Source organism: Anarrhichthys ocellatus, unplaced genomic scaffold (genome assembly GCF_004355925.1).
Source record: "Anarrhichthys ocellatus isolate YVR2014 unplaced genomic scaffold, GSC_Weel_1.0 scaffold18, whole genome shotgun sequence".
In the NCBI taxonomy this organism is placed as follows: domain Eukaryota; kingdom Metazoa; phylum Chordata; class Actinopteri; order Perciformes; family Anarhichadidae; genus Anarrhichthys; species Anarrhichthys ocellatus.
The window spans coordinates 331448-344795 of NW_022280048.1; the positions used below are offsets into that span (position 1 = coordinate 331448).

General features: G+C 41.4%; 4 protein-coding genes across 5 annotated transcripts; 1 reads left to right on the forward strand and 3 right to left on the reverse strand.

The window, feature by feature from the left end:
* Positions 1–551: 551 nt before the first annotated feature.
* LOC116389041 (claudin-like protein ZF-A89) lies at positions 552–1499 on the reverse strand. Its single transcript, XM_031857432.1, has one exon. The coding sequence runs from the start codon at positions 1478–1480 to the stop codon at positions 848–850; it is 633 nt and encodes a 210-aa protein (XP_031713292.1). The 5' UTR covers positions 1481–1499; the 3' UTR covers positions 552–847.
* A 707-nt stretch (positions 1500–2206) lies between these two features.
* LOC116389040 (claudin-4-like) lies at positions 2207–5622 on the forward strand. 2 transcript variants are annotated; one of them, XM_031857430.1, is made up of 3 exons: positions 2207–2535; positions 3256–3305; positions 4136–5622. In XM_031857430.1, exon 3 carries the CDS (start codon positions 4373–4375, stop codon positions 5003–5005), a length of 633 nt encoding a protein of 210 aa, XP_031713290.1. In that variant the 5' UTR covers positions 2207–2535; positions 3256–3305; positions 4136–4372; the 3' UTR covers positions 5006–5622. The 2 variants fall into 2 exon arrangements, with proteins under 2 accessions (XP_031713290.1, XP_031713291.1); XM_031857431.1 differs by lacking the exon at positions 2207–2535 and having other exon boundaries at positions 3206–3305.
* A 389-nt stretch (positions 5623–6011) lies between these two features.
* Positions 6012–7664, reverse strand: LOC116389039 (claudin-4-like). Its single transcript, XM_031857429.1, has one exon. It carries the CDS (start codon positions 7499–7501, stop codon positions 6863–6865), a length of 639 nt encoding a protein of 212 aa, XP_031713289.1. The 5' UTR covers positions 7502–7664; the 3' UTR covers positions 6012–6862.
* An 899-nt stretch (positions 7665–8563) lies between these two features.
* On the reverse strand, positions 8564–9704 carry LOC116389038 (claudin-4-like). The gene has a single exon (XM_031857427.1). The coding sequence runs from the start codon at positions 9570–9572 to the stop codon at positions 8928–8930; it is 645 nt and encodes a 214-aa protein (XP_031713287.1). The 5' UTR covers positions 9573–9704; the 3' UTR covers positions 8564–8927.
* Between the last annotated feature and the right edge of the window lie 3644 nt (positions 9705–13348).

The following is a 13348-nucleotide window of genomic DNA, read 5'->3' on the forward strand; positions in this document are numbered from 1 at the left end:
GCACCAATCTTACGAGAGCATCTGAGGAATGAAACTAGTGTTTATCGCTCCCTCAGAAATGACAATAGACCTCATGGAGGACGCATCACGATAGGAAAAGCACAGGTGTTAAATAGAATAGCGGCTGAATTCCATTTAGCCATTTTGAGTTCAGGTTTCTGGTATTGTGCATGCTGGCTCACTGCCACCAGACATTGCAATGGAACCGAGTCATCGGTGTTATTAGTAGCACCTGCCTTTGTCCTAAAAGTGTCAAAATGCCTGCTGTGTGTAGGGGGGCGGGGGGGAAGACAATGAAATAAGTCAGATACAAAAAAAAAAAAACACCATTGAGATTCTTGAGCAATACGAGTCAGTGTACTCAAATTCAGTGCTCACAAAAGAGTAAATTAGTGATTCAGATACAAGTATTGAGCATGCTAGTTCACAAGTCTCCTACCATGTATAAATGTCTGAAAGACCTACTGCATCAGTTTCACACAACCCTGGCATTACTTCAGATTAACCACAGAGAAGACTTTAGGCTAGAAGTGAGTTACTGAAACACTTGAAAGTGTAAATAAGATGCAAAGTGGTAACAGTGACACTAAAGTAAGACACCTATACCAGCTAGGTTGAAGGAAGCCAAGAGCTAAGGCTTTGTAAAGCCCAAACCACCATCTCAAAATCTTTAAAGTCACCATCAAGCAGACGCCCCACAAACGAGAAATGTCAGTGGTTATAAGCAAAGTTTAATTTATTAAAAACAAAATCAGCAAAAAACAACTTGAAATAAAGTTAAGATCATAAAATATTGCTTTGAAGAGTTCAGTCTAGTTTCCTAGAGCTAAACAAGAAAGCAGACATTTTAAACATAGGCTCCTCCGCTGGCTGCTGAGCGTGCGGCAGAATATTTGGCAGTGTATCCTCTATCTGTACGCTGGCGACAATGGCAGCAATGAAGGACCCCGCCAATCAACATGAGTCCTGCTGAGCCCCAACCGATGAACAGCGCCGCTCCGAGCTCCCTCCTCTGCGAGTCGATAATCATGGGGTTGTAGAAGTTTCTGATGACCTCGTGCGCAGACCAGGACACGGGGATCAGGCACAGGATACCGCCAACGATGAAGAACACCCCCGCAGCAATGGCTACCCTGGTCTTGGCCGCTTCATCTTCAATACAGTTGGTGCATTTTCCTCCGGCGATAGAAAGCAGGATTCCCATTAAGGCGACCAGGATGGAGACGACAACCAAGGCCCGGGCCGCCTGCAAATCACGAGGGAGAGCCAGCAGAGAGTCGTAGACCTTGCACTGCATCTGCCCGGTGCTCTGCTTCACACAGTTCATCCACAGGCCCTCCCAAAAGGTCTGTGCCGTCACGATGTTGTTCCCGATGAAAGCAGACACCTTCCACATGGGCAGGATGCAGATGATGATATCGCCCAGAAAGCCGACTGTTGCCAGGAAGACGCCCAAAATCTGGAGACCTGCAGATGCCATATTTGTTTCACGCTGAGCAAAAGCAACAATAGAGTACAGGCCCTGAGTGCTCACCTGCAGCTCTTATACCCACATGGTAGGCCGTGGCCTCTCCTGATTGGTTGTTCAAAATGGTTCAAATTGAAAACACCTGTGGTCATTAAGTTAGTCCCCTAATTGTTGACCACCCACTGTTAAAATGTGATTTTGTGATGTATCAAACGCTTTGTTTCAAATAGAAATAGAAATAGAAATACTGCAATTCACATCCTTGTTTCAATTATTAATCTGAAATATTCTTCTAATAAATTCATTTATTTTTTATTATTTTTTTCTCTTGATTAGCGACATTTACGACAATTCAAAACATTAGAAAAGTCTCTGTGTGTGACGACTTTACTTTATTGAGTGAATAGACTCATTTGCAGGTCTTTATATCATCTGAACTATGAGAAGAAATAAGACATGGAAGGATGCAGGTGCAACATTCTGCAATACGTAGCAACAAAAAATAACAATTTTCCTGTTTTGTCTATAAACAATGAACAATACATTTCATTGATGAATGCCTGTCACCACCTTATTTCATATTTCATGCTCTTTTACCAGAGGAGCAATCAAGCTGAGTGATTCCACCTGTGCTGATCAGCCAGTGAGTCTCAGGTGACCTGAGGAATTCACTACTGATGAGACAGAGCCAGGCTTTTTTTTTGCGTTAGCCTGCATCACAAAACCAATCAGAGATAAGGACTATCACTGGAAAAGGGGGCGTTTGGTGCGACATTTGACTCTACTACTGCACAAAATAGACCGATCACATGCTGAATATCAATGGACTAATCGGTTTTCTAATCTGTGTTGTATTAAAATGGACTTTTAGGGTATGGATGATATGCTGTGAAAAATTTAAAGTGCTAATATTACCAAAAGAAAATTGAGAGCAGGAAGTTTAGCTTCTGGCCCTGCTCCAGTCTTCTTCCTCCCTTGTGTTTCCTCTCACAACAATCAAGGTTGGCCAATAATGGAGGGGATGTAAGGGAACGTCAAATGCGATCCTGGAAGCTTGTTTGTCCAGGGTATGTACAAGTGGTTTGGTGGTGAAAGTACTAAATGCATATTTGTAGTGCAAGTGTGAAAAAAGTATTTTGCCGTGCCACCAGCCCAGCCCCTTGTTGACTTTTACACAGACTGAACTGTCGAGACAAGTTGTCATGTACTCCTATCAACGATTGTGAGTGTTCAATCCACTTCATGCAGTTTAACTTAAATCCCACTTCAAGTGGAGATCAATGATGAGACACTTTGTGTGTACTCGGATGGCTTTAGAGTTAAATTTCTCTTATTATATGGGGAAGTTGCGGACCCAGGTAGGCCAGAGCACACGTCGGTTTTACTGCTTCAGGTGGCCTAAAATACTTCAAGTAATTAACTTCACTTGCTGATTTATTTCACAGTGAAAAGTACATGTGCAACACTATCCTTCATCCTGTGGCCTCCACCTCTAGACCTTCAACAAAGAAAAGGATAACGGTTTTATCTTTACTTGTAGTCCTGCTATGTCTATTGTTTACATTTAATAGTTCATTTTCTCCTCAGTGAGTTTTAATGACCTTTCGAACTCATGCCCATTGTACACACACATACATAATGACACATAGCTTTTGGCTCATACATCATACGTATTGTTTATTTGTAATACTTCTGTACAGTCAGCCTTTACTTTTACATAAGTTTGCGAAGTTCTTCTTCTTGAGTAACCAGCGCTGAGAGTGCCTCTATTTGCTGCATTTCTCCAGGTAGGCTGGAGAAAAAGATGCAACCCCTAAATCCCAGCCTTTAAATACAGGTACGAAGTGTCCACTACATCATGGAAGTGATTGGTATTTGGATTTGTTTATTTCATTAGTATAGTTGTCTTTGTGTTTTTTTTTGTTTTGGATAGTTCGTGAAATATTTATATTGACAGGCTAGTAGTTCTGTTTTGTTTTATTTTTAGTTTAGTTGGTAGTGTTTGTCTTTGTTAACCCTTTGTTTCTAAAATGGTTTGATCACCCATTATATCTATATGTTCCCCTTTGTCTTCAGTTGGGTCATATTTTGTCTATAATATGTCAGCACGTTTCAGGCCTAAATTTTGTTGGTAGCATACTGACATTAGCAAATTAGCATTTAGCTCCAAACACAGTAAGTACAGCAGCACTAGCATAGCCGTAGACTTTGTCTTTTTCCATGACTTTTAGCTGTCTTTATTGATTTTTCTGCTTGCTTAGTAAGTAGCTTTCAATTTCCACAAACTGTCACTTGCAGCAGTGTTTAAATGTTAAAACTGACTCAAAGTCCTGTGTTTTCGGCCTGTCTGGTGGGTTATTGGTTATTCTGACAATAATTGTACTAAAGATCATTTGTAATCCTACTTGTGTATTTTTTTTCCTCCTAAACACATGTGAATATAAATTCTCTCATTTCTCTATTATATCTCTCAACATAAGCCCTGGTTGGGAATCACTATGATTAATCCATTATTGTTTGACATGATTGGTTTGCAGAAGACTTGATGTTCATATTTTAGACAAAGTTTATATTCCACAGTATATTTTTCTACTCCATGAAGTTAGTTTTTCACTTTTCCCAACATCAGACCTGAAACGCACTGTTTGAACCTTTTTTCTTTCTCAGAGCTCTGCTGGGGCACCAGAGGGCCTCTTTGTAGGAGAGAAACACCTCTGAACTCAAAGGCAGCATGATGGATGTATATATCTGAGCACTGAAGCCAAAGCCCACCCAGAGGAGGGGGCTATTCAGGGGCATCTGTGAGTCATATAAAACATCCTCACAGTGGGAGAGCTTTTAGTTAGCAGCCCCGTGAAGAACTGACAACAGAGCAAGAAAGAGAAGAAGTACCACCAAACTGCAATGGCATCTTTAGGGCTGCAGATTCTGGGCGTCGGGCTGGCGGTGCTTGGATGGATTGGAAACATACTCATCTGTATGCTGCCCCTGTGGAAAGTGTCTGCTTTCATCGGGAACAACATCGTGGTGGCTCAGACCATCTGGGAAGGACTGTGGATGACCTGCGTGGTGCAGAGCACCGGCCAGATGCAGTGCAAGGTCTACGACTCCCTGCTGGCCTTGCCTCCGGACCTCCAGGCGGCTCGGGCTATGGTGGTCATCGCCATCCTGTTCTCTCTGTTCGGCCTGCTGCTCTCTGTGGTCGGGGGGAAATGCACCACCTGCGTTGGGGACAAAGTAGCAAAAGCCAAAGTGGCCATCTCCGCAGGTGTTTTCTTCATCTTGAGTGGGGCTCTGTGTCTGGTGACTGTGTCGCTGCCTGCCAATACTGTCATAAAGGACTTCTACAACCCCATGGTCCCTGACGCCCAGAGGAGGGAGCTGGGTGCATGTTTGTACATGGGCTGGGGAGCATCAGGACTTCTGCTGATCGGTGGAGCTCTTCTCTGCTGTCAGTGCCCGTCAGGAGGAGACCGCTACAATGGAGCAAAGTACTCCGCTCCCAAATCCACAACGCCCGGGAAGGAATTTGTCTGATTTGCTGCATTACATGAGAGGCAGCACTCTATGAACAGCATCTAACTTTATACACAGTACAAACTTGTTGCTTATGAAGTTGTGATTTGCATTGTGACTAATTTTACTAACACATTTTGGGGATGTGCCATGTTACAATTATGCAACATGTTAACATGAGTTAAGATTGAAGCTTAGCTCATTTATTTTTACATTGTTGTTTATTAATTTCTATATTAATTCAGTGTCGGACTGTTTTCATTTATCTTATTTACAACATAAGCACTTCAGAAAGACGACTTGTGTATTTGTTGTGGGATTTATTTGTAATTTAGTTTTTCAGTCAGATAATAAACAGATTTTTTTGGCAACAATGTTTTGATGATATGACTGATCTGGTGGAACGTAACAAAATGCATTTTCCTGTGCAATGTGGTTCAGTAAAAGTTTTCAGATAGTTATTCAATGCTAAATTCCAGAGAGAAATATTGCACTGCTATAAAGTTACTAGTTACTTTAAAAAGATGTTTACACATAAAACGCACTGCATTGTTATAGATTAAACCATCAAAGTTGTTGTGTGCTGTACAGATTGTAAAGCTATGTGACTATATGTAATAGTTAAATTTAGCTCCATAAAACATTAAAATGCTGCTTTTACTTTCACATCATAATTAACATGCACATCACTGGGGATTCTGCAAAGTGAGTACTATTTATTTTTATTTGATGCTTAAAGTTATTTTTTTTTATTTTTTATTATACTTCTGTATGTTTCCCTACAATTAAGAATCATTTTTAATGCAGGGCTTTTACTTTTATTTTTACTATTTTTGGTATTTTAGTTTCAGCTACTAAGTAAGTAAAAGATCTGAATACTTCTTCCACTGAAACAGCGAAAGGTTACAGGGGCGTATGTTTTCCTTTTCAGACTGGTTTCAATTGAAAATGTCTGCTAAAAAAAAACAAAAAAAACGTTAAAGTTTAGAATATATCAACCTGACAAGAATTGGCAGATGTACTCTTACTGGGCAAAGTGTAAATATCCATTCTTTGGAGATATAAAACAGTTCCTTAGCAACATGAATCCAAGCATACAAAGAGCACTGTTGTCTCTGGCAGGGACGTCCATTTTATTTGAGACAGAAACTGTAAATAACCGTCTTAATATAAGGGCAGTGGATTACACCATGGCAAGCATCTCAAACAAATACAGAGTAAATTCCCAGGAGTCTACTGCTCTGGATTCCTGAGTGCCTTATCACTCGTGCTTATTCAGAAGTTTAGTTTCAGTTTTATCACAGTGTTTCTTGCAGGTACAGAGCGGACACGAGAAAGGAACATATGAACAAAGAGGCTTTATTTCCGACATCTGAAAGTTAATTAGAAGTCCAACAGTGATCATCATATCATCATACAGTTGACAAAAATAAAAAATACAAAATCACACCTAATTTCAACAGCATATTGTTTATTATTAAAATTAGCTTTTGAAAAATCTCCTTTCGTGCAGATTTTTTGTCTTTCACATCTTCTTTGAGCAGCAGATAATATATTGTTTCAGCTTATTGTTTCAGTGAAATGTTACAGGTTTTCAGGCCTTAGATTCACGGATAATTGACAGCATATATCAACCTTTGATAGGGACACATTTCATAAAAACAAAAAAAGAAGAAAACAAACCACCACACAATTTATGTCAATTTAATTTAACCCTAACCTTTTCCTAATCAACCAAGTACACAGATTTCTTGTTAAGTCATCCACAAAACATAATTTTGAAGAAAGAGATATTTCTGTGCAACGTTTTGGTGTGAGCATTAACAAATTTCAATGAAAATCTTGAGATATGTTATGCTGCAGTTCCAGCCAAAACACTCACACATAGTCAACGTTTGAAGATGCGGTTCTCACAGGGGCGAACTTGGCAGGTATGTAGGGTCTTGTGCCGTCCTTTGGGGGGCAGTTGTTACAGAGCAGGCCTCCTCCCAGCAGCAGCAGCCCAGCAGAGCCCCAGCCGATGTAAAGTGCAGCCCCGAGCTCCCTCCTCTGAGCCGCAATCACCATGGGGTTATAAAAGTCCCTGATCACTGCGTGAGCAGACCACGACACTGGGATCATGATCAGCAAGGCTGTTATTATGAAGATCACTCCGGACACAATGCAGGCTTTGGCTTTGGCCACTTCGTCCTCCATGCAGTTGGTGCACTTTCCTCCAACCACAGCCATGAGGATGCCGAACACCCCGACGATCACAGAGATGACCACCATGGCCCTGGCAGCCTGCAGGTCTTGAGGTAGCGCAAGCATGGAGTCGTACACCTTACACTGCATCTGACCTGTGCTCTGGACCACGCAGGTCATCCACAAGCCTTCCCAGATCACCTGGGCGGTGACGATGTTCGCCCCGACAAAAGCGGTGACTCTCCACATGGGCATGGCGCAGGTGGTGATGGTGCCCAGCCAGCCGATGAAGGCCAGCAGCACACCCATGATCTGGAGGCCCTGAGAAACCATGATAATGCCACTGCAGCCACGACTCAAAAGGTTGCTCTGACAGAAATGTTCCCGCCTGGAAGATTATTTAATTCTGAATACATAAACACAACAGAGATTGTAATTGCTCTCATATACTCCACGCTCACACCTGCTCGAGGAAGAGTTTGCAGTGCTCTGAGGCTCTGAGGTCCCACTGTGAGAAGATGACTGCCTCCCATTGTGGTTCAAACTTTCAGGGTGGAGTTTCTGGGCTCCCAGACAAAAGGGGAAAGCTGAGACTTGATATCCACAAACCTCGTTCTCTCTCTGTTCATTGTTCCCACACATACAAGCTTTGTTACCTCAAGCAAGACTTTGAGACTGGGAACAATGACACCTGTGCTCGCACACATACACACACACCTACATACACATACACACACACACACACACGCACGCACACACATACAGACCCATTCAGACCAAGTCTTGAGCAAACACAAACTCTAAAGTTCACAGTTTAGGTCAGTATATTCAATTAAAAACAGACCAGGAAGTGGATGTTTCTGAAAGGACAAAGCGTTCTCCAATCCAATCTTCATTTAAACAGAGAACTAACCTTTGAATAGCTTTTATCATTTTCAATACAATTAAAATTGATCTCAAGCTCTAGGTTTGGATGTTCAATTAAGGGACTTTAATCATATCGGTCAAAATAGATTCTTAGAGGAATATATTGATATATTATTTACTCTCTTAACAATAGAAAAGTTGGTCCTGTGAACTGAAGTACAAACATTGCTGCCCTAACGGCTCACAGCTTGAACAAAGACCAGTTTCCAACGACCTTGTTTTTCTGCCACACCTAAACCTGATTTACAAGAAAGTCACACAATAGAGGTCTCTCAACCACTTTTAAAGGATCCTTGTTCAAACATTTGTGTCAATAAATGTGAAAAAAGTACAATTAATATTAAAACCTGTGAATATAGATTTTCAATGATTTTAATATTGATGATATTGATATTGATTTGTTCCATTTTAAGATCCCCGGATGAATCATGTTGGTGAAAATAAAAAGCAAGCTCAAAAGATGTCTGATTTGTAAACAACATATTTATTTACAGTTTAACTGGTACATCGTGAATCTCATACACGGTTTATAAAAACAACCCACATACAGCTTTTTCAAATTAGGTTATAGAATATTCATATGACTCAGAAAAGACAAATGACTACTATTCATATCAAAAACCATACACATACAAATAACTGTGTTAACATATACGATTGAATTTACTCCTTGGGTGTGGTTCTTTTCTCAATGTTTATTCCCATCAAAGACTCAGGAATACTTTTTGCTCAAGTAACATCTTGGAATATCAACACACAACCCAGTAGCGCCAGTGCATCTGTCCCAGTAAACATGGCTTTGTGGATCTATTTACAGACGTTCAGATCTGTTTCAGACAAAGTCTTTCCCGGACGCTGGTGCTGAAGCCTCAGATCTGGCAGCTTTGTACCTTGCGTTGTAGGAGTCATCATCCTTAGGAGGGCAGTTGCTGCAGAGTATCCCCCCTCCGATCAACATCAAGGCGCCCGCCCCCCACCCGATGTAGAGCGCAGCACCCAACTCTCTCTTCTGGGCACTGACCAACAGCGGGCTGTAGAAGTTTTGGATGACGGTGTGGGCCGTCCAGCAAACAGGGATGAGACAGAGGACCCCAGCTATGATGAACATAACTCCAGCTGCAATGCCCACCTTGGACTTGGACGAAGCATTCTCCACACAGTTGGTGCATTGCCCCCCGGCTACGCTGAGCAGGATAGCCAAGACGCCCACCACGATGGAGAGGATGGTCAGGGCCCGGGCAGCCTGGAGGTCAGCGCTGAGGGCCAGCATGGAGTCGTAGACCTTACACTGCATCTGGCCTGTGCTCTGGTGCACACAGTTCATCCAAATACCTTCCCATGAGGTTTGAGAGGTCACAATGTTGCTGCCGATAAAAGCGGTGACCTTCCACATTGGAATGGCACACACAATGATGGCGCCGATCCAGCCCAGGATCCCCAGAGCTGCGCCCAGAATCTGTATCCCAGCAGACACCATCACGGAGAGCTGATTTCTTTGAGTTGCTTCAAACGAAACTTTTTTAAAACGAATTCCTCTCTAGCAGTGAGGTAAGCCTTGGGGTTGTTTGTTTCCTTCTGTGATGGAGGCAAGTCCTTTGTTAGTCGAGTGAGTTTGCTAAATGGGAGAGGATCCAGAGGCGCAGGTATATGATCGCCTTACTGAGAGAGGAGGGGCCATGGAGGAGAAACAGCTCGCCGTCATCAGTCCCTGTTCTTCAGGTTCATTCCCTTAAACAATACAAACCCATAACCTGTTCTCCCTCCCCAACCATCCTGCCTGTCTCACTGAGTTTAACAAAAGAACCCGTGAAAATATTGAACACACATTTCTAACACAATATGAGCATCTCATTGAAGAAAAAATGATGGTAACAGAACATTTGTTCAGTTCATCTTCCCTCTTATTCCCCCTCCCCCATTTTCAGTTTCACCTGAAGCAGCAAGAGGGTGGTGTAACGTCCTGAGTAAGAGATGACTCAGGACGTTTTTAATAACAATACCTTTCGAACAAAACTTCCAACAGACCAAATATGGTCTGCTGCTCGGTGATTTTGCTGTACAACACCTTCATAAACTACGGATGACATACTGCGAAGAGTCTAAATAGATATTTGGAATGTCCTCACGAAACTGTGTCCATTTTACCGCATGAATGGTTGTGGTTTCAATTGAAGTCAAGAACAGGTCTCGTGCTTCCTCGTCACTTTTGACGTTTTCAATATTAAATCAATACCACGATCTGTCCCTTGAGTATCGAAGCATGAACATAGTAATAATAATAATTCCGTAGTTGCTACGAGCGGAGATGCTATTGCAAGATCGGATATTGTAGGAGAACAAATTTAGAATACATTATCAGTGAACAGTCTGAACATTTTGCAGACATTTTTATCAAAAACATTTCCTCTTTATGTTGATGAAGAAACATATCCCATGTCTGGGATAAATTTTGTTTCCTTTTCACATATTTGTTGTTGACTTCATTTTTGTATTCTTTTGGGGGGGGGGGGGGGTTCACCGTTATTTATTCAGGCAGAGAGTGTCACTGAAAGCAATTTCAGGTCTATTTTACTGCCTAATTGTCCTTCTTTGTAAAATGCTCAGACAATAATGCTTTTATCAGTTAAGAATTTGAGACGGCCATGTCTGAAACGTTCTGAGAGCGCACCTTGTTACAAAAAGTTGGTGCATGATGTGCACTCTGTGATGATGTCATTTTATGGCATGTGTACAACCTCACACGTGTCACTACGGCAATCATGCACAAGCCTTTACACATTCACACCTGGAAGCTGACCAGGAGGGCTGAAGACCACAGTCTGATCTGCTGGCCACCGAGCAGCTCCACTGGAGGGGTTAAGGGCCTTGCTCATGGGCAGCTCAAGGGTGGTAAAGAGGGAGGGGCAAGCACTGCTTTGCACTCTCACCCAGATTTATCCTGCAGGTCTTGGGGATTGAACAGACGACCTTCCGTTCACAATTTGTTGTTGCAAATTAATTATATGTAAATGTAAAAAACTTGTTTCTAAGCACTCCTTTTAATGGTCAGTAGATTTTGCCCTCTCATTTTCATCTCATTTCTCACTTTGAGGCAGGAAGTGACAGCTGTCTACTTTAAGTTTTAAATAAACACTTTGTTTGAAAGTTAAATAATTATGATGTCTTTTAAATATCAGGTATTCTTAGGTTGTCAAGTCTGAAAGTTTTATTCTAATGTTAAGAAGCAAGAGTAGGAGTCTCCATCACAAATGAATACATTGGCAAATGTTTTTCTGTCAGCTGTATACACTCCACAGCTGAGCAACTTGACTAACTCAACCTATCAATTCACATGATCACTTTGCTTGAGTCTGAAGATGAGGCAGGAAACCGTCACTTTAAACTCCAAAATATATCATCAGTTGTCTCCTTTGTTGAAACTATTGTCTATCCTTTAGGTCAAACTTTTTATGGTTTAGCAGGAGACATGTTGATGTTGGTCACAGTAAATGTGCTGTTAGCTGAAGTGTTTGTGTTGACAAGCTGCACAACTTGTTTAATGAGACATAAAGAGCCAATGTCGCTCTGGTTTCACACCAATGACAAAACATTGAATGATTACTGTAAATGACTGGGGAGGAAATCACACTGACAAAGACCCTTGATCTTTCATCATTATTTTGATCCATACACACACACACACACATACAGATACACACACAATCTATTCTTTAGATTTGCTCTGAAGCACACAATAATTGTGTGCTTAAAAGAAAGAAAAAACAGCAAATTGAGATTTTGTGAGGTGATAAACGTATAGCCAGAGGTTGGCACTAGGTGGAACTAAAACTGTATGAAATCATTCAACATGTTGCTCCAGATAACAACTTCTCTACTTGAACATATTGTGATTTATCAATTCTTTGTGACCCTCTTTGTGTCATTTACTAACAATTTCAATATCTGACACCCCTACAAATCAAAAACTTTATCAGATTTTGTCCAAAATATGCAGTCTTGTTTTTAAAGACGTATCTGTGAAGCAGAAACGTTTATGTGCTTCAGTGTATTTAATGGCAGGTCTTCTGCAATTCTCGGTGTTGTCGACAGGTGTGTACACAGAAGTTATACTTGCAATTAAAACGTTTTATTCAGGAAGCGCGAAGCATGTGACCTTTGATAAACGCAGCTCCAACATGATTTCATGACACTCCCTGGGTTTAGATAATTACAGGTGACTGAAAAGGTGAAATGGGCCTTTAGTCATTTTGTTACTTTAAGAAACAGAACTGCATTTCTCAAAACAAATTGAAAAAGTGAAAAGTGAAATAAAGGCTTTGAGAGAAGCTCTTTTATGTCTGTGTGTGTTCTGTGAATCAGACTGAGGGCCGATTGTAAGTGTGAACATACAAGGTTGTTTTGTTCATACAAGATCACAGGAAAAGAGATATTTCTGGGAAATTGGTGTGGGGGGCGGAGTGGGGAAGGGCAACAAAAAAGAGTCAGTGTTATGATATACGGCGTATGTGACAGGTCTGGATTTAGGGACTTCTAAATGTTGTAACCCTGACGTGAAAGAAACCCTGTCTGCTATTCACCGCTCTGTCCAAAGGGAGGCAGCAACTTCTTCTTTCAAAACGTTTACTGTGTGTGTGTGTGTGTGTGTGTGTGTGTGTGTGTGTGTGTGTGTGTGTGTGTGTGTGAGTGTGTGTGTGTGTGTGTGTGTGTGAGTGTGTGAGTGTGTGGTGTACACACAATTTCCCTGAAAGTCACTAGGTTTAAACCTGACTAAGAGGACTTTTTTTATGCTGTCAGTTTATTGTCATGCAGGTGTGAACCTGTACATTTCATTGTATATGTCAATGCAGCAATAAAATACACAACTCTGATTTTGTTTGGAGCTTTGTGCGCAAAGAGAAAGAAGGATGGGGTGGTGTAGCATCGCCCAGTGTTCAAACAACTTTTAATGTGTCCATAAATCTTGAAGCAGCCATTAAATCCAAGGCTACCTCTTTCAAAAGACGTATTACTTAGTAACAGAGAGTCCGCTTATAGAGCAGTATCGCCACCGACCAGTCACCTAATAAAGGCTGCCAGTGGAAATCCCCATCTCTCTTTGAAACGGGCAATTTGAAATGAAAGGCTGGTGATTGGCTAGGAGATATTCCTCCTATATTATTATAAGTGTGATTTTGACTCAACAGATTGGTGTGTTCGTCAGTAAACTGTTTTCCATTCTTTAAATATGGGGTGTAACATCTTTATGAGGTCTCT